The 24,291-nt window shown below is 46.5% G+C and overlaps 1 protein-coding gene across 3 annotated transcripts in view; it reads left to right on the plus strand.

The window, feature by feature from the left end:
- eef2k (eukaryotic elongation factor 2 kinase) overlaps positions 1-23,812 on the plus strand; it is a 36,776-nt gene extending 12,964 nt beyond the window's left edge. For 2 of the 3 annotated variants that reach the window (XM_055651566.1, XM_055651568.1), the window contains 16 exons: positions 2,298-2,358; positions 2,852-2,889; positions 5,204-5,375; positions 7,148-7,297; positions 9,930-10,062; positions 11,232-11,359; positions 12,589-12,799; positions 14,876-14,943; positions 15,711-15,785; positions 16,514-16,567; positions 16,692-16,757; positions 18,367-18,507; positions 19,609-19,797; positions 20,097-20,221; positions 20,448-20,626; positions 21,441-23,812. In XM_055651566.1, the coding sequence (XP_055507541.1) occupies positions 2,298-2,358; positions 2,852-2,889; positions 5,204-5,375; positions 7,148-7,297; positions 9,930-10,062; positions 11,232-11,359; positions 12,589-12,799; positions 14,876-14,943; positions 15,711-15,785; positions 16,514-16,567; positions 16,692-16,757; positions 18,367-18,507; positions 19,609-19,797; positions 20,097-20,221; positions 20,448-20,626; positions 21,441-21,550 (1,900 nt within the window). In that variant the 3' untranslated portion in view covers positions 21,551-23,812. The remainder of the gene's footprint in view (positions 1-2,297; positions 2,359-2,851; positions 2,890-5,203; positions 5,376-7,147; positions 7,298-9,929; positions 10,063-11,231; positions 11,360-12,588; positions 12,800-14,875; positions 14,944-15,710; positions 15,786-16,513; positions 16,568-16,691; positions 16,758-18,366; positions 18,508-19,608; positions 19,798-20,096; positions 20,222-20,447; positions 20,627-21,440) is intronic. The other variant, XM_055651567.1, reaches the window with a different exon arrangement.
- The last annotated feature ends 479 nt before the right edge of the window (positions 23,813-24,291 follow it).

Here is a 24,291-nt window from a genome sequence, read left to right on the forward strand (position 1 = left end):
GTCCCTAGTCTGTGCAGAATTGTGTTAGTGTGCGGTGATCGCTGGTCGACATGGACCGGGTGGGCTGTATCTCTAAACTAAACTAAACATGAACATCTGGAGGAACTCAGCCGGTCGAGCAGCTTCTGTGTGGGGTGTGGGGGGGGGGGGGGGGGGGAATTGTTAATGTTTCAAATCGTAACCGTCCAACATCTAGTTGGCTTCTAATTCCACGCTGTGGTCTCTCCCTCCATTATCCCATTGTATCTTTCCTTATTGGAAAACATGGAAATCTCAGTAGGTTAATGACTGAATCTGCTCCTCCCTGCCTTTTAAGCAGTCGTTTCCCTGTTAGAATGACTCGTTCTGTGAAATATTTCCTATCATTACTTGTCTTTCTTACCAAGTATTCAGATTACATGTTCTCTGATTACTGTCTCTCCTGCATTGGAAACTGTTTCTATGTATTTACTCTATCAAATGCCTTGTTAAATCTGCCCTCACTCTGCCCTTTTGTATCGAGAACATTTTATCGTTGATGTTCACATAGCAAATTCCCGAATCTCTTGAGACAAGTCCCTGTATGAGAATCCAATGAAGACTTTGAAAGACTTCAAGCATTTTCCAGGAATGTAACTGTGGGAAGAGGGTCCCGATCTGAAACGTTGTCTATCCACGTCCTCCACAGATGCTGCCTGACCTGCTGAGTTATTCAGGCACTTTGTGTTGTTTTTAGGAAACCTGCTGCAAGTCAGAATCCGTCAGGAAGAAGGGCCCTGACCCAAAATGTCACCTATCCATGTCATCCAGAGGTGCTGCCTGACGTGTTGAGTTACTCCAGCACTTTGTGTCTTCTTTGCTAAACCAGCATCCGCAGTTCCTTGTTTCTACATGTAGCTGCAAAACCATTGGAAGTATAGTAACTTGGAGATTTTTTAATTTCCTGCAATATTACTTTTTCTGCTGCCTTCGATCCGGTTTGGACCTCGCTGCTGAAAACTCCAGGGTGTGAGCAATACAGTCAGCAAGGATCAGTAATGTTGGTCACATCTGGTGAGCTCTGGGAGTATATCACGTTGCTGATTTATGACTGGACCTGGCTCTTTGCCAGTTTAATCAAACTTGCAATGCCACAGCTTATGTTAAACCGGTTGGGAACTGAACAATCATGCTTCTTCCTACGCTGAGGTTAAAGCATTGAGTGATTAAATTGTGTTATTGTTAGGAGGTAAGACTGATGGGATCCATTGCAGACTCACAAATTTTTTTTTCCCTGCAAAACCAAAAATATAATTATTAGATTTGGCTGGAACTAGAAATCCCAGCTATTCTGTTTGCAAAGTGATTTAGTCAAGTCAATTTTATTTCTATAGTTAAAAACAACTCTCGTTGAGCAAAGTGCTTTATATCAGTGCAGGTACTAACGTTCTACAAACAGTGGTACATAGATCTAACAATACATACATAATACATACATACAGCGCTCCCTGAGAGGACCTCAAGAAACGCTTGTTAATAAAAATAAGTTTTAAGTCTAGACTTAAAAGAGTTGAATTTAAAACTTTTTCCTTCTGGGGAGAATTACAGCCTGCCAACCTGGTCTTCAAGTGAGCACCATTTGCTATTCTCCCTTGGATCCCTGAAGCTTTGCTGCTGACTGCTGGATATAGGGAGTAATGATGTTGCTGTAAAACCTGGTAGCAGGCTGCACTCTGTCCGGTGACATGGAGTTGGATGAGGGGATTGAGGCTGAGATGTTTCTGTGATGGGAGCTTGGTCTTGCACCAGCTGTGACCTGTCCAAACTAAGTTTGCTTGCATTCACCTGTATTTACCTATTACCTGCCACACTTTGTCCTCTCTTCTAGCTTCCTTCTCTCTTACCCTCCCCGCTACAATCAGTCTGAATAAGGGCCCCCTCCCGAAATGCCACCTATCCATGTTTTCCAAGGATGCTGCCTGACCTGCTGAGTTACACCAGCACTTTATGCATTTATTTTGCTTACACTTGTTTATTTTCTCTTCTGCACTCAATGTATTTGTGTTTGGACGTGTTTGCCTGGATAGCAGTGTGGTGGATTCCTGGAACACACTGCTAAAGGTTGTGGTGGAAGAAGGGGTCCAACCCAAAACATCACCTATCCATGTCCTCCACAGATGCTGCCTGACTGAGTTACTCCAACACTTTGTGTTCTAAGCTAGCGGTGGACTGTGATGATGGTGTGGAGTGGGTACATTTGTACGAAGCACGGGACAGATGGGTTTGGAGAAATGATGTGGACTCTAGAGTAACCAATACTTGATCTCCTCCCTCAACAGGTACAATGCCATTTCAGGCAAATGGGTGGAAGATGAGGTACTCATAAAAATGGCTAAACAGGTAAGAATGGATTTGGGTAACTTTAGACAGCAGCTGCTATATCGAATCCACTTGTGCACCTCTAATCTCTTGGTGAATCGTCAAGAAACAGAAGTCCGGCCCATTGTGAGCTGGAAGTTAGGAGGCTGTTGTAAATGTTTGTTGAAATATCTCATCTCTCATTGAATCTGGTAAACACGAGAGTGCTGAACAACTCTCTGACTCTAAACAAGCATGTGATGGCTGGGGTCAGCATTGCCCCATGGTGTCCAATTCACTGGCTCCCTGAGCTGGTGAACAGCTCTGCTGCCCTCTGAGGAAACCAATGCATTGCTGCAGCTGTGTACACGCCAGTGGTGCAGAACAGTGGAACAGCGTAATCCTGCATCCAACTTCCTAAAGGAAAGTTAACTTCAGGAGAATTTCACTCGGGGAAATGCCATGAGGGTTTTAGTATTTCAAACTTGTTTGTAACGGTGAAATGTAAATTGAGAGATTGGTGTTTCCCTTTCAGCCCTTTGGCCGCGGTGCCATGCGGGAATGCTACAGAACGTAAGTTCTATTTTTATCGTTGCCTTTAATGTAGATCCAGGCGGGGAGAGGGCAGGGTGGCTGGGTGGAGATGTGAGCCTGGCTGTAACGCGTTGGAGGTGCATTTATCTGAATTGTGATCTGCAGCGCGACGGAGAGAAAACTAAAAGTGTCTTCCCCTCCTGAGCAGAATGCTAGTAATTGTGTAGTGCAGAGAAGCCTCTGTAACGTTTTATAAAATCACCTTGACTTTGATTTCCCAAAGGTTTTGTATAGTTTATTTGTTCACATGATGTCCCACGAGACAGTGCAGTCCAGGGAACTGCACAGAGAGCAGTCGTGAGGTGGTAGATGATCAGGTTGTGAGTGGGGCCGCTGTAGTCGGCCTCATTGTCCCCGCTCGCACGGTGTATGAGGTGCCGTGCCTCTGCCTTGTGTTTGTCATCGACTGCCCCAAAAGGCAAAGGACAGCGAATTGGGAGCCCAAAGACCAAGTTGGTTAAGAACCAATTGTGGATGTAGTGGTGGGCGGCATAGTGATGCAGCGGGTAGAGCTGCTGCTTCACAGCGCCAGAGACCTGGGATCGATCTTGACCTCGGGTGCTGTCTGTGTGGTGTTTGCACGTTCTCCCTGTGGGTTTCCTCCCTGTGCTCCGGTTTCCTCGCACATCCCAAAGACGTTCGGGTTTGTAGATAAATTGGCCTCTGGAAATTGCCCTTAGTGTGTAGGGAGTGGATGAGAAAGTGGGATAACTTAGAACTAGTGTGAACAGGTGATCGATGGTCAGTGTGGATTCAGTGGGCCGAAAGGCTTGTTTCAATGCTGTATCTCTAAATGAAAATATACTAGTTGCTGCCAATAGTTTTTAGAACAGTTTGTACAGTATCAGCTAGGGGGAAATCTGTCTGACCAGAAGAATTCTCCACTGGTCTCCCTCTGTCCTATTTCCCAGACCCTAACGTGTTTCTATTTTTAATTCTGTTTATTTTTAGTCGCCCAGTGCTTCCAAAGTTATTTTGGGGTAATATTTGCGTGGGATGTAGCAGCATTGGGTTGAGTTAATGAGTTGAGTTGCTGACTCTCAGAAACTCTGCGGACATTAGGCAAGGCATCTTCCAGCTGTCAGCAGTCTACACGTACAGTTGGAGGTCATTCAGAGTTACTAAAGCAGCAGAAGTACATGCGCTACTACAGATTTCTCAGACCAAAGTCTCTGTGTGTGTGTTTATTTCAGCATGTGTCCCATAGGAAGTACCGATGCAACTTTAATAGAATTACAAAAAATACACCAAATGCTGGCGTAACTCATTTGGTCAGGCAGCATCCCTAGAGAATATGGATACCTAACCATATTCTCTAGAGATGCTGCCAGACTCACTGAGTTGCTCCAGCACTTTGTCTTTTTTTTTTTATAAACCAGCATCTGCAGTTCCTTGGATCTCCTTTTATATAATTTATCTTTTTAAATGAGTTGGACACAAAGTGCTGGAGTAACTAAGCGTGTCAGGCAGCATCCCTCGAGAACATGGACAGGTTACATTTCTGGGTGGAATCCTTCTTCAGACTTCAAACTTTTAAATGAGTTGTGTTATATGATGCGGAGCAGCAATCTCATTCTTGATGTTTAGTTGGGGTTCGATGACACTGAAGTGGGAGAAGTTTGAATATCTTCATTCAATACGTGAACTAGAGTGTTGTACTAGGGGTATCTCTGTATGGTGCAGCAGGGCAGAGTCTCATTGACACACTGTGACACTTCCTCATTGACTGCTTGGACCGGATACGGGAAAGGGATTTTCACCCGTGAACTTGTACTGCCATGAGCAGTTGAGCAGTCCAGCTGGGGTGGAATTGGAAATGAGATGGGCGGGCCTTGGAGGGGGAGTGTTGATGGGGTGAGGGATTTAAAGGATGAGAGGGTATCTCATTGAAACATATAAGATTATTAAGGGTTTGGACTCACTAGAGGCAGGAAACATTTTCCCGATGTTGTGAACTAGGGGCCACAGTTTAAGAATAAGGGGATAGAAAAAGGAAAAACTTTCAGACAGAGGGTTGTGAATCTGTGGAATACTCTGCCTCAAAAGGCAGTGGAGGCCAATTTTCTGGATACTTTCAAGAGAGAGTTAGATAGAGCTCTTAAAGATAGCGGAGTTAGGGGATATGGGGAGAAGGCAGGAACGGGGTACTGGTTGTGGATGATCAGCCATGATCACACTGAATGGCGGTGCTGGCTCGATGGGCCGAATGGCCTCCTCCTGCGCCTATTGTCTATTGTTTGCTGATTAGTTGCGGAAGATGCCACATTCTGTTCATTTATATTTTACTCAATAGGAAGAAACTTTCCAACTTTGCACGTCATCAGCAGTGGAAATCGGCCTCCAATTACGTCGCAAAGCGCTACATCGACTCGGTGGAACGAGAGGTGTACTTTGAGGATGTGCGGCTTCAAATGGATGCCAAGCTGTGGGGAGAGGAGTACAACAGACACAAGCCTCCGAAGCAGGTGGGATGGTCAGTGGGACAGCAGGTCACAGGGTTGAGGTGCAAATTATGGGGAGCAGCCGGACATGGTCAACTTGGCGAGTCTAATTATTTTGTAATTTAGAGATGCAGCATGGAAACAGGGTCCAAGTCCACGCTGACCATCGAGCTCCTGCTCACACTGTTCTGTATTACTCCACTTTCTCATCCACTCCCTACACACTAGGGGCAATTTACTGAAGCCAATAAACCTGCAAACCTGCAGGTCTTTGGGATGTGGGAGGAAACCGGAACCTGTAGTCAGGATCGAACCTGGATCTCTGGCACTGTAAAGCAGCAGCTGCACCACTGTGCCGCCTAACTCATCACCCAATTTTGACTAATATGGACTTCGGTTCCATCTACCCACCAGGGTTCCAGTGCCTTTGAAACCCCTAACTCAACAAGCACTTGCTTGCTCATTCAAAAAACAGCATCTGCAGTTCCTTGTACGTCAATCTTGGTCATTCAGTTTTCTGCAGTTATTTTGGTATTGAGTGGTAAAGTGTCTGCAGGTATGTTAGTCCATTGTAGACATTAATGGATCCATAAAGAAGAATTAGAACCCTGTAATCTCATTGGAAATGCCAAATAAAATCATGAACTAATTATATTTAGCAGGTTATGGCCTTAAAGTGTGTATTTTATTGAGCTTTGCATCTGTTTTTGAACTGACAGCTACAGCTGGAGTACAGGGTAATGATCGCCCCGGGATTATTGACTCGCATGTCAGTGTAACTTAAACTAGCAATTATTTGCTGATTGATACACAAGTTGAAGTTGTCCTGTTCTGCTGAAGAGAAATCTGGGGATCGGGGCTGTTACAAGGGTCAGCTGTTTGACCGCTTGCGCAGGAAGGGCAACTATTAGCAAACACGTGCAGGTATAAAATGACCATTTACAATCTGGCCAGTTCAGGGTAGTTTTGTGTGATTTGCATTGCAGGTTTTAGATATTAAAATGTATTTGTTTTTATAGTTGGGTAAAAGGTCATTTCAGAACTGCCCACTTCCTCCACCTCCCACATGACAGTTTACACTTCCCCTTCTTTTGGTTTGGAGCAGGTGTATTATGCTCACGTTTACCAAGGTAGTGGGAGTGCTTTTTGTGATGGTTCAGGTTAAGACACTTCTTCAGACTGAATGCTGGTAAATGGGGTGAGTATCGATGGGCACAAAATGCTGGAATAACTCAGCGGGTCAGGCAGCATCTGTAGAGAAAAATAAACGGGTGACATTTCGCATCGGAGCCCTTCTTCAAACTTTAGGTCTTCTGGGTAAACCAGCATCTGCAATTCCTTCCTACACATTTGAGTCTAGATATATGCTGGCATGGGCTTCTCTACTCCCAATGGTTCGACGATCATCTCCGCTGAGCATGTGAGTCACCCAGAACAGCATGGACAAGGTGGGCCGAAGGGCCTGTGCTGGGTGACTCTGCCCCTATATGATGAGGAAGGATTGATTGGTAGTCTGTCAACATTGTCTTCCGCAGGAAAGGGGCACTGAAGGCTATCCATTGAAATGTTTGTTAGCATGCAAGTAATACAATAGCAACATTTAACACACTTGGACAGGTACGTGGATAGGAAAGGTTTAGAGAGATGCAGTAAATGCAGGCAGGTGGGGCGAGAGTAGATGGGGCATCTTGGTCAGCATGGGCCAGTTGGGCTGAAGGGCCTGTTTCTGTGCGGTATGACTCTGACTCCAATCACCCTTGAAGTTGACACTCTGCCATTTCTGTCCTTGATCTCAGGTTGACATCATGCAGATGTGTATTTTGGAGATGAAGAACAGGCCAGGGCAGCCTCTGTACCACCTGGAGCACTACATAGAGGGTAAATACATCAAATACAACTCCAACTCTGGCTTCGTGAGGGATGAAAACTTCCGCCTCACTCCACAGGTGAGCAGTTGCTGGGCCTGCCCCGTTAAACCCTCGCAGAGAGGCTGCTCCTGCCAGCTACAACCTCGTGCACCTCGCCTCTCCCTCCCCTTCCCCTTCCCCAAGGGGGGGGTGATGAGTAGAACCACACCTCCGTCAAATGTCTCAAACATTTTAAAAAGCATCTAATGGAGCTGTACACGATTGTGAGGGGAATAGATAGGTTAAATGCACAGAGTGTGTTACCCAGGTAAGGGTGGGGTTGAATAGACCCATTGGTGAGGCCGCACTTGGAGTATTGTGTTCAGTTTTGGTCATCCTACTATAGGAAGATGTCGTGAAGCTGGAAAGAGTACAGAGAAAATGTACAAATTCGTAGCCGATCACTCTGTTGATGAACAGATGCCTGTTAACCTGATGTTAACTCTACAATCACTCTCAGCACTCTCGATACCGCCTGTGAAGTGCTGGTTGCTGGAGCGAGCCGGTTACTAAAATAGCTTGGTGATCAAAGCAAGCTTATCTAGTGTTGCATCATTATTTTTCTAGCTTGTTGTTTTGACTGCATACTTGTGTGAAAGCAGCCACCAGGCTCTTAAACACTACGCAACACCAACGTCAACAACTATGGACTGTGTCTTGCATTGTAAAACTAAATTTGTTTGTTACACTTTTATGGTTACTTAGTATTATGGTTATTAATGGTATTTTTGAATAATGGTTCAATGATACTTTATTGTCATGTACCTAGGTGCAGTGAAATTATTTTAGCATCCAATTCAGTAATCTTGCTTTAAATAGGCACAAACATACTTCAGTACAATAGTGTATATAATCTGTCGTGCTGAAGATAGGAGTAACTCTGCAGGTCAGGCAGCATCCCTGGAGAAAATAAATAGGTGACGTTTCGGGTTGAGATCCTTCTTCAGACCTATTGTGCTGTTGCATTTGCGGGCCTGTAAGCTGCAGCAAATAAGAACGTCTTTACTCCATTGTCACATGACAATTAAACACTCAAATAAACAATTAGACTTGAAACAAAATTATATTTGCTGTTTTCTGGGTTAGCAGCAGCTTCTGAAATGTACTGTGAAAGGATTTACCGTGATGTATTTGGTCGATGGTACTCGGCACAATCCAGTGTATCATTGGTGGCAAGAGTGATGAAGCCGAGTTTTAGTTAAAAATATAAGAAGATATTAAATTGGTTTCTGGGCTAGCTTACAGCTTATATTTAGTGTCAAATTAGGCTTTCCTCAGGTTGCGGGGTGTGTGAGATAACATTGTCTCCCAAGTGAAGGAGCTAGAGAGATATCTTTGAAGTGAGATGCCATAAACCAAATGACCAATGTTTATGGGGGAGGATGCAATAAAGCAGATGGCCTATGTTTATGAGGGACCAAGTGACAAAGAAGATATACAATGTTTTTAGTATATCTTGTACCATGTAAAAAAAAGGTTTGATGTGATGCATTCTGTGGAAACCTTTTCCAGTACTTCTGACCATGACTAATGTCTGTGGAATGTGATAAGGGGACAAAAAAACCTATTTAAAGCAATGTAATTCTGTTGTTCAGAGAAGGTGGCTGAGGACAGTCAAGTGTCTGTGTTGGTCACTTGACTGGAGTTCTCCCTCCCTTCCATCGGCCGATGTTAAGTAAAGGTTTGAACTGGTCTACCAAACAGTTTGTGTGGTGTCTGTTTATTAAGAAGCGAACCTGGTTTAGTAGTTAAGATAAGCAGCTTTTTCAAGAGGCACTTTTTGCTGTACCAGGTCCAACAAGTTATTTTATTTACTGAGACTAAAGTTCAGCATTGGAGCTTCCCAGCCCAAGCAAGGGATAAATATTGCATCACACGCCAGCTGGTTTATTGGTTTATGATTATTATCGTCATGTGCACTCGGATAAACATTGTTTTGTAAAAAACAAAGTCAAATCCTACTTTACAATAGTACAATCATGCACAAGTAAACAGAGTGCAAAGGGAAAAATACCAGAATGTAGTGCTGCAGTGTAACAGTGCTATAGCTCTGGAGGAAATGCAGATTTTCAAAAAAGTGCAAGGTTGACTATGAGGTAGGCTGGGAGATCAGGGTTGCATCCACAGCTTCTGAGAAGTCTGTTCAGTCATAGCAGGGAAGAATCTATTTCTGAATCTGGTAGAACATGCTTTTATATCTCAGCTCGATGGGAAAGGGGGCGAAGAGGAAATTACCGAGGTGTGAGTGGTCCTTGATTATGCTGGCTGCATGTCTGAGGCAGTGTGGTGTTGATGGAGTCCACCTTGGGGAGTCTGGTCTGTGATGGACTGAGTTAACCATGTTGTGATGTATCCTGACAGATTAATCTCTGTGGTGCATCTATAGCAATTGGTGTTTCTGGAGACGTGTTGAACTTCTGTAATCTCTTGAAGGAGAGATCAATTAGAAAGCAGAACACGAGTGACTTCCTCCAGTTCAGTTGCACTGTGTGTTTAAGAATGTTTTCATGCATTGTGTTTGCATCTTTGTGTTCTCAGTGGTACGTTCACGCTGCAATAGCATTAGTGAGCCAGCAATGCGATGTTTGTGATATTCAAGCAGGGCTTAAACCGTGCACTGAAATTATTCTCTCCCTCTCTCTTTCTCCCCCCCCCCCCCTCCCTCTCTCAGGCGTTCAGTCACTTCACCTTTGAGCGTTCTGCCCACCAGCTGATTGTGGTCGACATCCAGGGAGTGGGTGACCTGTACACCGACCCTCAGATCCACACCTCCAGTGGCACAGACTTTGGCGATGGCAACTTGGGTAATGTTTCTTAAACTGGAGCTCAATTGTATCCGAGTGTCACGGAGCTGCGCATCAAGGAAACGGGCCCTTTGGTCCAACTCGAGCACGTTGACCATGTTGACCAAGCTGCCCAGCTCAGCTAGTCCCACTTCCCTGGCTTTTCCTCTCTGTATATCTTTCCATGTGTCTTTTAATTGTTATGATGCACCCTCCTCAACCACTGCCTCCGGCAGCTCATTCCATACATCCACCACCCTCTGCACGGGAAAACCTGCCCCTCCATGTTTCTGTTAAATCTTTCCTCTCTCGCCTAAAAACCTATACTGACTCGTTTTAGATTTCCCCATCCTGGAATAAAGTCTTGCTGTTCACCACCTTTATGCCCCTCATGATTTTATAAACCTCCATTAGGGAACCTCTCATTCTCTTGCACTCCAGGGAAAAAATCCTAGTCTGTGCAGTCATTCCTCGAGTCTATATCAGTGTTTAAACTCATCACTTGTGAATCGTGATCATTGGAAGGACTTTAAGAGTGTTACACTTCAAAAAAAATTACATTGTAGGTTTTAAAGAAATAGAAATGTCTGTTTTGGAAAGCCCTACAGAGTTCAGCTGGGCTGTTGTTAGGAGGCTTGAGTCCACCGTGAGGCTTCCACATTTGAGTTAGCATGTTAAGATCTTGCAGAGGAGATTGGTCAGAAGGGTTTCCGAGAAGGGATGAGGAGATGGGAGAAACCGATGCGGCTTTTTGCAGCACAGCAGATTGACGCTCGGTCCGCCAAGGCTTGTTGGATCCCCCGGTTGCTAAACATTTTAACTCCCCTTCCCATTCCCAGACTGACCTTTCTGCCCTGGGCCTCCTCCATTGCCAGAGTGAGGCCACAGGCAAAGAGGAGAAGCAGCACCTCGTATTCTGCTTGGGCACATTCCAACCCAACAGTATGAACATTTACATCTACAATTTCTGGTGAACTAACCTACTAACAATTCCGTGTGCCTCGGGTAAAAGACACTTGGACAGTTACATGGCTAGGAAAGGTTTACAGTGGGGCTAGTGTAGATGGACATCTTGGTCAGCATAGCCGAGTTGGGCTGAAGGGCCGGTTTCCATACTGGATGACTCCAGGACCAGCGCGAGGCAGAAACCAGAGGTGAGCCTTGTACTGACCCTCCGCTTTCCACCACAGGTGTGCGCGGCATGGCTTTGTTTTTCCACTCTCATGCCTGCAACAGCATTTGTCAGAAGATGGGGCTCACTCCGTTTGATTTGTCGGTGAAGGAAGTGGCAGCGTTGGAACATGCACAGAATCTGCTGGTTAGTGCCTTGTCAAACCGTCTGTCCTCCACTGCCAGAAACTTTGACCGTCCGGTTAGAGTCACTGTCTGACTGACCTTTGTTCACTAATGTCTACTTCTGCAGTCCCCACACCCAAAGCCCCGTGAGCTTTCACCAGGAGTAACCAGTCTGACCAATAAGTCCATTGATTGTTTCCCCCCTGTTAGCCCTGGGTACTGAGATGAATTTTAGTGTCCTGACAAAAGCATCCATAGAGACGGGTGATGAGCCCACACTGGGAAATGTTTCTTGACCACAACCCATGGTGGTGGAAGGTGACCTGTTATTTATGAAGTGCTTTCAAGTAGCTCTTTATCATAGGCAATGGTATTTATCACAGAAAATGGGCGGCACAGTGGCAAAGCTGCTGCCTTACAGTGTCAGAGACCCGGGTTCCATCCTGACTACGGGTGCTGTCTGTACGGAGTTTCCTCGTGACCCGCGTGGGTTTTCTCTGGGTGTTCCGGTTGCCTCCCTCATTCCAAAGATGTACAGGTTTGTTGGTTAATTGGCTATGGTTAAAAATAATTGTAAATGTCCCTAGTGTGTAGGATGGTGCTAGTGTATGGATTAGGTAGAGTGGTGGGGGGAATGACACGTGGGGTGGGGGGAGGATTTGAAATTTTAGGGAAGGAGGTATTTCGGGGGCTCTTGACATTGGGTGACAAGGGCAGCGAGTTACAGGGAGGAGAAGGATGTCAGGCTGGTGAGCTGCGTGCTGGGGTTGGGTGGAGGGGTGTGATGGTGGAAGGTGAGGTTTCTGCAGCAGAGTACAGGAACATTGCTGGCGAGGCAGTGGGAGCGGTGTGCTGCTTGGAACAAGTGACAATTCTGCCAACATGAAGATGTGTTTTTGCAATATTGTGGGTGGCACGGTGGGTAGAGCTGCTGCCTCACTGTGGCAGAGACCCGGGTTTGATCCTGACCTCGGGTGCTGTCTGTGTGGAGTCTGCACGTTCTCCCTGCGACATGCCGGTTGGTAGGATAATTGACCTCTGCAATATTGCCCCTTGCTTGGGGGGAGTGGTTGAGAAAGTGGTACAACATGGAACTAGTGTGAATGGGTGATTGATGGTCGGGATGGTTTTGGTGGGCTGATGGGCTTGTTTCCATGCTGTCTCTAAAAGTAAAGCATCTGCCAGTTTCCTGATGTTGATGTTGTGTTCTCTCTCTCCATCCCCTCCCCCCACGGTGTGCGCTTGAATTAGAAAACGGCCAAGACGGTGCTTCGCGGCACGGAGGAGGTGTGTGGCAGCCCCAGGGTGCGGACACTCTCTGGATCCAGGCCCCCTACTCTCTGCCGTCTCTCCGAGAACTCTGCGGATGATAACGTGAACGACAGCATGTTTGACTCCCTCCCCTGCTCGCCCTCCTCCTGGTGGAGTCTCAAGGAAGAGATGCTGGGCCGATCTCCCATGGGTAATCCACATTCCTCTGTGCATCTGTTCGGCTGCTTCGGTGTGTGGGATGTGCGCCTGCTCTGCGGCAGCTTTATCGTTTGCCCCAGAAACATTCTGTCGAGTGAGGGTACGGAGGGTTATTGGAGTTGAGATACTCAGCAGCCATAGTGTCATACAGCACGGAAACAACCCGTCCATGCCAACCGAGATGTCCCATCTAAGCTAGTCCCCTTTTCCTGTATCTGGTCTGCACTTGGTCCATATCCCTCTGAACTTTTAGGACACAATGCTGGAGTAAACTCAGTGGATTAGGTGGAGGGTATTTGTGATGTTTGATCAGCTGAGTTATTTCAGCACTTTGTCTCTCTGCCTGGCATTGTCTTGCCCCTTTCTCTCCTCTAACTTTCTTTACCCCTCCCAACATGAACGATCCCAACATGAAGTATCACCTATCCATGTTCTCCAAAGCTGCTGGCTGACCCGCTGAGTTACTCCAGCACTTTGTGTCTTTTTTTGTAAACCAGCACCTCCAGTTTTCTTATTTCTACATTCTCCCTCAAAACTCTTCCATTCCATGTACCTACATGCCTTTTAAATGCTGCTGTAGTACTTGTCTCAACTGTGTCCCCTGGCAGCTCGTTCCATATACCTACTGCCCTCTGTGTAGGTATGTTACAAAACCTACCTGAATCGTGGCTGAGCATCTGCCCCACCCCTTGTGTGTGATTTTGGAGCTGTTTGGAGGGGGCGGGTTTAAAACCCGATTTTTACTAGGCTGTTCCAATCGCAGATGTTCAGCCTAGTAAATCATTAACGGAGAATCGCTGCAAGACCCGGTCCCAAAAACTATTATTAGTTTTATAGGCCTCGAATAGTAGATATAATAAATTTAAAAGCTCTCGTTCAGTTCGCAAGCTTTCGCAGCTCCAGGGTTTTATAAAGCAAACAATTAAAGGTATGTACCTTATTTTTACATTAAATGGGGCATATATATAACCCTACAATTATAATTTTCTATAACGAATAGCTCATTTTGGGCTTTTTATATCCCGCAGTATTTTTCTCGGCATTTGAGGGCACTAATCTAGCGCGCTGTCAACATTCTAAACCTGCGCGTTCACAGAAACCCACTAGAAAGCTGATTTAAATGGAGCATTTATTTACAGCAATTGAATACTAAATTCCTTCCATTTGGCCTATAAATTAATGTAAATTAGATATAAAAATCATGTTATATTGTGAATTATTTGCGAATAATCTTTGGACACTTAGGCTATTTAAAAATGTTAATCTTTCCTTAAGAAATGTGCTTTTGACTATCCAAGATCACAGCTTTTTTGTAATCCCCATTGAAAATCAATAGGGAACAAGATGCTAATTTCTGAGTATGAAAATGGTCATAACTTTTTTAATACTTGAGATATGAAAGTGAATTTGGTGTCAAATTAAACTTATTGTTATGCTTTATCTGATGGGATAAATTGCAGACTTGATTTTTTAAATCTCAAAATTTTGTAACATTGCTACTCTGTGTGAAAAGCTTGCTCCTCCGGTTTCCTATTAAATCTTTCCCCTCTCACCTTAAACCTGTGTCCTCTGGTTCTTGATTCCCCTACTCCAGGAATAAAAGACTGAATAGATTCACCCTATTTAATCCCCTCATCGTTTTATCTGCCTCTGTAAGATGACCCCTCACCCTCGTGATCTAATTACATAGAACATGCTCTCAGGGCTGGAGGGGCTGCAGCTTCCCACTATTCCTGAATAAGGTAACATCCTGTAACGTGGGAGGCCATTTGACCCACCAGCTTTGGTGAAATCCTATCAGTCCCATTTCCCCCCCTTTATTGTTCTCCCATCTATTCTCTTTCACATGTATGTCAACTCCTTCTCTGAATTCCCCCCGCTGTCATGGTGGCAACCGACAGAGACCAATTAACCCACCAGCACGACTTGGGTTGTGGGAGGAAGCTGGAGTACCTGAGGAATATTCACGGGATCACCAACCGGTGCTGGTTGGGTGGGGTTTGCAAGTTTGGTGATCCTGTTGTAGCTGTAGCATTAACTGTTGCACTTCCTCTGCTGTTTGTCTCAGGGTGGACAATATTCAACGAAGTTGATAACCTGTGCAGTGAACACAGTTGCTCATTTGGTGAGAGACGGGTAAGAACTCCTTGTTTTATCTGCGGCTACTCTAATCAGTGCGGTTTTAACTTGACTTGTGGAACTATTCGTGGATTTGTAATCCCCGGTGGTATTAACATAACACGCACTTTGTCTTTTTATCTTTTGGTTTTTCTTGTGAAGAATGCTGGTGTAATGGGTGATCAGCTAGTCACCAGAAGGCGACTATTCAAGGCCTGAGTTTAAATAACAGGCTGTGAACTATGTCAATCTGGAGTTTAAAAAAAAATACATTAGGGACAGCCATGGAGACCATGAAACGATTAGATTATTGCAAAACTGATCCTTTTCCCAAATGTCCATTGAAGGCAGACACAAGGAACTCCAAATGCTGGAGGATCTTGGCATCACCTGCTGAGTTCTTCTAGCACTTGGTGTTCTGCTCCAGATTCCAGCATCTGGAAGGCAGCCATTAATGTCAGCTTCCACAGGAGTGGACCCATCAGTCTCCATCTCCTGATTTCCCTGCGTCCTGCAACCTGCTATCTTGCACATCAACCCCCCCACCCCCCCGTGGAGTGGTTGGGGAAATCGGGATTGTACCCTGGTCTATGGAAGGATGGTTCGACTGAGACTGCCTGGTCAGTTGAGTATTTTCCAGTATTTTCAGTTTTTATTTCAGATTTCTGGCATCTGCAGGGTTTAGTTTTGATTTTTCACTAATAATTTAATGACCTCCGCTGCATGCCCTACCTTCCCAGGGCCGTTACCTAGCTTGCTTTCTGACTGTCTTCTCCTCCTGCCAGATGTCTGAATCGGGAGGGGATAGCGGATGTCCCAGTGAGCGTCGGAGCGAACTCGATGGGGAGTTTGCAGACCGGGTAAGGACCTTCCTACGTTCCCTTGTCGTGGGTAACGGGTGGGGTTCATGGGTGAATGGAGGGTATCTTCACTCGGAACAAATCACAGTACAGTACAGCAACAGGCCCTTTGGCCCACAACGTCTGTGTCCAACATGATGACAATCTAAACTAATCTCATCTGGTTTAGGTTTATTATTGTCAAGTGTACCAAGGTACAGTGAAAAACTATGTCTTACATGCTGTCCAAACAGATCAGATACTACTATACACAAATACAATCACGTCAAACTCAAGTACACTAGGTAGAGCTAAGGGGCAGAGCTAGATACAGAGTGCAGAATATAGTTCTCAGCATTGTAGCGCATCTCCTCCAGAGACCACGTCCAATGTCCGCAGTGGGGTAGAGGTGAATCTGACCGAACCCTGTCTTATGGAAAGTCTGTTCAGACCGCCAAACCTTTCTTTTCCATGTCCCAGTCCGTGACTTTTAAATGCTGTTATACTACCCTCCTCGCCACCCTCCACTGACAGTTCATTCCATATACCTACCACCTGCTGGATGAAAAAGTTGCCCCTCGAGCTTCAATTAAATCTCTCTCCTTTCACCTTAAACCTACGTCCTCTGCACTCGAACGCAAGCACTCGCCTTGTGTAGCTGGAGGCTGCCTCGTCCGCTTAGGATTTAATTGAATTCAGATACATACTATACTGCCGCCAGTGACAATTTGTTTTATAATTCCATTCAGGCAAATTCAAATGGGCGAAGATATTGTGAATCGGATGAAGACAGCATCCGCCGGGTACGTATAAAGTTAATGCTGACCTTTCTGGTGAAGCTAATGTTCCAGTGCACAATTGTTACTTGATGATACGACTTTTTTTTATTTTCGTAACATTGTTTCCTTCCGGTTGTTCTTTGATCAGGGAAGTGCAAAGCCCAGTGTGTGCCAGCCCTTAAACATCCTCCGACACAGTCATGGGAATCGGCTGGTGATCATGCATGAGTTGCCGCCTTGTTGCTGATGCATGTCTTACGGAACGTGATGAAGGCTTGCCCCGTCTTCACCGCACCTCGCGCGGGTTTGATCCCTGTCTGAATGCAGGAGAAGGCCACTCGGCCCCTCAAGCCTGCCTGGCCATTCAATGGAGCTATGCTGCGGGTCTCAACACCTCTTCTGTTGCCCATGGTCCTCAATTCCACAACCCTTCAACACCTTGTCTTTAAATATGTTTCCCCATCACCCTACCTGGTGATCCAACCTCCACAAACTTTTAGTTTAGTTTAAAGATACAGCACGGAACCAGGCCCTTCGGTCAGCATGTCGACCATCTCCACCGATCCATTCACACTAGTTCTATGTTATCCCACTTTCGCATCCACGAGGAGCAATTCCTCTGCACCTCTCTTTTTAAAAATGATAGCCCCTGATCATATAACTACATCAATTGCTTGGACACACGTTCATCAGTGTAACCATCTCAACATTAACACAGGCGTGCCCTCTTTGAACATAACATCAGCAATATAACCTGTCTTTCTCTAAACCTCATGGAACACATCCTAGCAGCACTTGGTGATTCTCAGCTGCAAGTGTATCCCTCTGGGGGGGACCCAGCTGGGGGGGGGGCGGGTAAAGCAGTCTCTCCCTGACCCGTCGGTCAATGTTCCTCCTTCACTCTCCACCCACTTGACGTTGCTTTCTGTGAGACTGTTGAGCTCGCTGCTGGTGCCTCTGTGAAAGGGAGGGAGAAACTAGCTGGGAACGGCTACAGTGTGAATCGCACCCTCGGTCCTGCCTGTGTAATCTAACCTGGCAACCGGACACAAAGTGCTGGAGTAGTGGGTCAGGCAGCATCTCTGGAGCACAAGGACAGGTGATGCTTCAGGCCAAGACTTTTCTTCAGATCCTACTGAGGGTCTAGATTTGAAATGTCGCCTATCCATATTCTCAAGAGTTGCCTATCCATGCCTAAACAAAACTCAGCTGCCTGACCCGCTGAGTTTAGTTTAGTTTATTGTCACTTTGGTGCAATGAAAAGCTTTTTGTTGCCTGCTATCCAGTCAGTGGAAAGACTATACATGATTACAATCAAGTCGGCCACAGTGTACAGATATAGGATAAAGGGAATATGTTTTAGTGCAAGATAAAGTCAAGTAAAGTCCGATTAAAGATAGTCTGAGGGTCTCCAATGAGGTAGGTGGGAGATCAGGACTATTCTCTACTTGGTGATAGGACAAATTAGTTGTCTGATAAGCCCTGGGAAGAATCTGTCCCTGAATCTGGAGCACTTCCTCCAGCACTTTGTGTCCTTTTGTGTAAACCAGCATCTGCAATCCTTTGTTTCTACATTTTAGCTGGAACTGTGTGGGGTGAATGTGTAAAGACTCCTCAGCTGGCTTGTACGATTGCAAACTAAGTCAACACGTTGCTGTTTTGTACGCAGATGTGATTTTTGACACTGGTGCCCTGAACGCACTTGGACAACATCTTAAAACCTGCCGATTAACGCTTGTCCACGTGCCTGCTGTCAGTGTGCAGCCTGATGTGCTTCACAGCTCACCCACATTGATGTCTAACATGACCTTTTTGCCGTCTAGGATCAACACAATGAGGACAAGTGGAATAATTACCATGCCTCCAGAGCTCACTCCCACTGGCCGTCCTGTGTGGCCGTGGAGGTGCAGCGGCTTAACGCCATCAAGCAGGAGAAGAAAATTGGCAAGTCCATCCTGGGCAAGGTAGGTCTGGTGTAACACACAGTGCCGGAGTAACTCAGTGGGTCGAGCGGCAACTCTGCCAGCCTGAGGACAACAACTCAGCAGGTCTGACAGAGGTTATTTTAGATTTCCAGTGTCGGCAGCTTTTTCAATTTTTATTTAGTTGAAAAAAATTCTGTTCCAATCCCAGATGTTGAACACAGAACTTGAGAGAGGGTGGAGGGGATAATGAAAGACCTTCCATCTGCCAATCTTCCCTCATAGTCTAACATGAGGAAGTTGCTCTGTGAAATGTGTGTTCATCTCTTGATAGAGACACAGGGAAGTGCAGATGCTGGAATCTTGAGCAAAACACAAAGTGCTGGAGGAACAAAGGGGATCAGGCAGCATCTGTGGAGGGAATGGACGGACAACATTTTGGGTCAGGAATCCGTTTCAGTTTCAAGTAGACTCCTGACACGAAACGTAGTTTGGTAATTCCCTCCGCAGATGCTGCCTGATCCGCTGAGTTTCTGCAGCACTCTGTTTGCAATAAAAAACTGTATTCAGTTTGGCTCACAGGATTTAACTTATTAAATTGTAGCAGCTTTAACTTGTTGATGTTCTGCACAGGAATCTGCGCAGCCCAGTGTAGGCGCCTGGATCTGCAGATGCTGCAATCTTGTGTGGAACACAAAGTGCCCCCTTTCTTCCCCTTCCGACCATGCACCTAGAATAGCACCTCTCCCTCCGCTTAACTTCCTTCCTCGGGCTTCACAATTCGCAACTCTTAATCCTTGTGCCTTGCACCGTATTTTTCATCTCCGGCCTTTGTCCAACCATCTGCCTATTGAAACTCCCTCTCGGTTGTGTCCACCTATTACTTGCCACACTTTGTCCTCTGCTCCCCCTCTTCTAGCTTTCTCTCCCCCCCCCCCCCCCCCCCACGCAATCCATCTGAACAAGGGTCCTGACTCAAAATGTCACCTGAACATCTCCTGGGGAGGTACTACCTGACCCACTGTGGTTACTCCAGCACTCAGTTAGAACAATGTCAGACTGGTTTCCCTGCTGCGATTTCTCTCCATTCTATGTGTCCGCTCTGGCTGGCTGTGACTAGTAACCGCGGTGCTGTTTGTGCAGGTTCACCTGGCCATGGTCCACTACCACGAGGCCGGACGGTTCTGCAATAAGCTGGAGGAGTGGGATCGAGAGTCTGCCGTCTTCCACCTCAAACACGCCGCGCTGTGTGGGGAACTGGAGGCCATCGTGGCCCTGAGTCTTGTCTACCTGCAGCTCCCTCATCACATCCTGACTGACTTCACTGTGGAGGTACTTTTTCTTGCTCTCTGGCTGGCCGCGACTCTCGCCGCCCCCCTCTCCCCTCTCCACCCGTCTCTGTCTCTACCCCATCACATCATGTCTGACGTCACTGTGGAGGTATGTCTACCTGGCTGACCTATCACACAACGTACAGATTGGTCGAGACACTATGAACTGCAGATGCTGCTTTACCATAGAAAGACACAGTGCTGGGGTAACTCAGCGGGTCAGGCAGCATCTTTGGAGACATGTCGGGTCAGACCCCAGTCATTAACGTCTGTGTGTGTGTGTGTGGCATGTGTCAACAGGACAGCGAGCAGCATCGCAGGACTGGCTTTGACTACGTGCTGATGGCTGCCGAGGCCGGGGACCGACCGTCCATGATTCGTGCAGCTCGAGCCTTCGACACCGGCGACAGCCTCGGCCCCGACAGGTGTGTCCTATTAGAACTCGTGTGATCTAGTTCCATGCTGTATCCTTGAATTAAACTGAAAGCTTTAGCCTGTTGAGGCTCCACATGTGGGGTGGGTGGAGGGGGTGGGGTGAGTTGGTGAGGTAAGATGGGGGAAAGTAGGTCTGAGGAGGGTGAGGGGTAGGTGTGGGAGTGGTGGAGAGGGTGGGAGTGAGGTGAGACGAGTGACCCTTTCTCCCTGCCGCAGGGCACAGGACTGGAAGGAAGCTCTGCATTGGTATAGCGCCGCGCTGAACATGACGGACTATGATGAAGGAGGGGAGTTTGACGGCACGGGGGATGAGCCCAAGTGCTCCCTCCTCGCTCGCCAGGCCGAGATCCACATGGTGGGAGGATTTGGCGCGGAGCCAGACCCACAGGCAGCAGGTAAGGTTTCCCTCGCACTGCCTGGGTAGATTACAACCCAGCAGCGTGAACTTTGAGTTCTCCAATTTTAGGTACCTAATCTACCAACAAACACCCGCCCAACCCCCACTTTTCCCTGTGCACCACAGTCGGAGGCGCAGCGGTGGAGTTGCCACCTCATAGCGCCAGAGACCCGGGTTTGATCCTGACCACGGATGCTGTCAGTATGGAGTTTGCACATTCTCCCTGTGACCGTGTGAGCTCCGGTTTCCTCCCACACTCCAAAGACGTGCAGGTTTGTAGGTTAATTGGCTTCTGCAAAATTGTCCCTCGTGTGTAGGATAGAACTAGTGTGAACATGTGATCATTAGTCGGCCTGGATTTGGTGGGCCGAAGGGCCTGTTACCACACTATATAAACTAAACCTCAAAGCGCACCCATTTGTCCTTTTCCTCTCACCATGTTGCATTCCACCTACTTTCCTTTGGCTTCACATTTCACGCCTCTTCTATCCTTATCTCGCACTTTCTGTCTTTCCATGCCTGGCCTTTGTCCAACTATCTGCTAACCTAAGTCTCCCACTTTCCAGCTCCTTGCCCCATTCTCTTCCACCTTTATCCCTTCCTCTGGCTTTACATTTTGCACACCCTCCCCCCTCCACAAATCAGATTTTAGAAGAGTTCCGATCCAAAACGTCACCTATCCCTGATACTGCCTGACACGCTGAGTTACTCCAGCAATTTGTGGCTTTTTTTCAATCAATCAATCAAATCATCCGGTGGTGAGTGGATGTTGTACCTGTCTGACGAGCCGTACTGTTTAATGTTTCTTGCAGGCGATCTCTTCACAGAAGCAGCGGAGGCAGCCATGGCCAGCATGAAGGGCAAGCTGGCTAACCAGTATTACCAACAGGCAGAGGAGGCGTGGGCGTTGATGGAGGAGTGAGGCCCGGCTGTGCCGCAGACGGCAGACGGGGTCGTCGCTAGACGGTGCCGGCCTTCCCCACCTCCCTGACAGCTCCTCTGGATTTCCTCCCCAATCCTCATCGTGTGAAGAATGATGCCGTGGGCTTGTGTTAATGAGCTGGGGGTACATTACCCCTGGCACCGTGCCCAGTTTAACAGCACTTTTTATGTATATATTTCATGTTTTAATATTAGGGGCCATTGCAGGGACGGACGTCTCATTACTGAGCGGGCACGTTTCTGCCTATTCTGTGGCTGTGTGTTTTAAGAATAGCAGCGACATGCTCTTCTGCTGTGTTGTCTTTTTAATCTCAATGCAGCTACGTATCCCGATGTGCAGGTACTTGTGTTTATTGTTTACAGATAGTTGGGTGGGGGAAGAATGCACGAGACTCAAATGTTAAAGGGCCACTTGTTGGTGAAACATAGCTCAACATTGGAGATTGGCATCAAATTAGTTTACAGCCGTTCCCAGCGATACATGAATGTAGAGGAGAGGAGCTGCCTGGCTGATACAGAGTCCCACTGCCCACTGCCTCCACCCGAGGTCTGTTCCGTCCTTGCAAATCTTGCACCTTATATATATATTTAAGCTTCCTGAAAGCACTGGAGGTGATGTATGATTGTAAGGTGCCACAACTTTAATGCATGTTGCAGTTTGTGGCAGAAGTGGGTGGTGGCGATGGTTTAGCACTATAGAGGCAGGAATGTTGCTCAGGTAATGGGTGAAGGAATAAATAGGCCACAGACTCTTCAATGTCTCTAAGGCTGTGACTTCAGTCAGACAATTGACCAGAACAGCTCCACCATGTACCCTCGTGCCCATGACTCGGAGGCTTCAGGCAACTTTCACCGATCCCAGTGCTAATGAAGGTACAAGAGACTGCAGGTGCTGGAATCTTAAGTTTAAAAAAAAAAACAAAGAGGGTTAGACAGTGTCTGGGGAGGGTTGGACTTTTTCATGGTGTCATACAACATGAAACAGGCCCTTCAAACCATCACAGGTGCCCCATCTAAACAAGTCCAATATGCCTGCATTTGGCCCAAGTCCATCTAAACCTTTCCTATCCATGTACTTGTCCAAGTATCTTTTAAATGTTGTGATAGTACCTGCCTCAACTACTTCCTCTGGCAGCTGGTTCCATTTCCACATCACCCTCCGTGGAAAAAGTTGCCCCTCATTCCTTTATACGCCTCTATAAGATCACCCCTTACCCTCCTTTGCAAAGAATAAAGTCTTATCCTTCGCAACCTCTCTCTTGGCTCAAGCTCTTCTGGTAACATTCTCATAAATCTGTTCTGTACTCTTTCTAACTTAATGGCATCTTTCCTTTTCAATCTGAACACAATACTCCAAGTGTAGCCTCGCCAAAGTCCTGTACAACTGTAACATGGCACCCCAACTTCTATGCTAAGTTCCCTGATTGAAGGTTGCCACCTTGCCAAACGCCACCTTGAGCTTGTCTGTCTGCAATGCTTCCTGGTCTGCTGAGTTCCTCCAGCACTTTGCCCAGTGTTGATGTGGTGGGCTGTGCTCCATATTCCTCTTTCAGCTGCATTTAGGAGCCTTTGTCAATATGGATGAACCGTGCTCTTTTGAAATAACCTGATAGCCTGTCCAAACCGTACTCTTGCACAAATAAGCCCAAGCCATTGTTATGTCAACTGATAAACTCCAATTGCTTTGTGCAAACGCAGCATAGTCATCATCATGTAATCCTGTGTATATCCAAGTACCGTTCAGTGTACGAGGAAAAATACCAAACCCAAGGAAAGCTAGTAGTCTAGAACAGTGTGGGAAACTGTCAGTCTGGGAACGGGCGCTGCCTTGGCCTGATGCCACACACAATTAATTGAAATTCACTAATTGAAGAGGAGAATTCTGCAACTATAGATGTGAAATCAAAAATCTTAATTGCTGCAAGTATGCAGTAGAACAGGGAGTCTGGAGAGAGAAACAAGTTCACCGATTGACAACCAAGTTGCAAAATAAATTAGAAAATGCAGCAAAGATGGTAAGGGGTATGTTAATGTTTTAGGTTGGTAAATTTTGATCTGTCATAAATTCATTCTGTTCCTTTAGTAAATTCCATCTTGATCTGAAGTTGATACCAGTCTGAGTTGTACAACGGAGGCAAGTGTCCTTTTGCAAATTGGCAGGCACTTGTTCCTAAGAGGTTTACACATTTTTTCTGTGTTATGTCATTATGCTTGGCAAGAATAAAGTTTTTATTGTTTTGAATTAATCTGTCTTTATTTACCAATATATATGTATAAAAGATTATTATCGCCAGGAAGGCTGTTAATTTCTTGATGGACCTGCCCCAACCCAACTGTCACTAAACCTTGTTTAAGAAGGAACTGCAGATGCTGGAGAATCGAAGGTACACAAAAAAGCTGGAGAAACTCAGCGGGTGCAGCAGCATCTATGGAGCGAAGGAAATAGGCAACGTTTTGGGCCGAAACCCTTCGCCCAACGATCGCCCAAACGAAACGTTCGAAACGAAACGATCAACGAAACGATCGCCCAACCTCCGCTTGGTCTCACCGATATAGATCTGCTGACATCTAGAGCAGCGGACGCAATAGATGAGGTTGGAAGTGTTGCGGGGTATGGAAGAGACCATTTCTTCCCACCCTGCTTCCTGTAAGGACTCCATCCCCTACTCCCAATTCCTCCGTCTACGCCGCATCTGTTCCACGGATGAGGCGTTCCACACC

Source organism: Leucoraja erinacea, chromosome 20 (assembly GCF_028641065.1).
Source record: "Leucoraja erinacea ecotype New England chromosome 20, Leri_hhj_1, whole genome shotgun sequence".
In the NCBI taxonomy this organism is placed as follows: Eukaryota; Metazoa; Chordata; class Chondrichthyes; order Rajiformes; family Rajidae; genus Leucoraja; species Leucoraja erinaceus.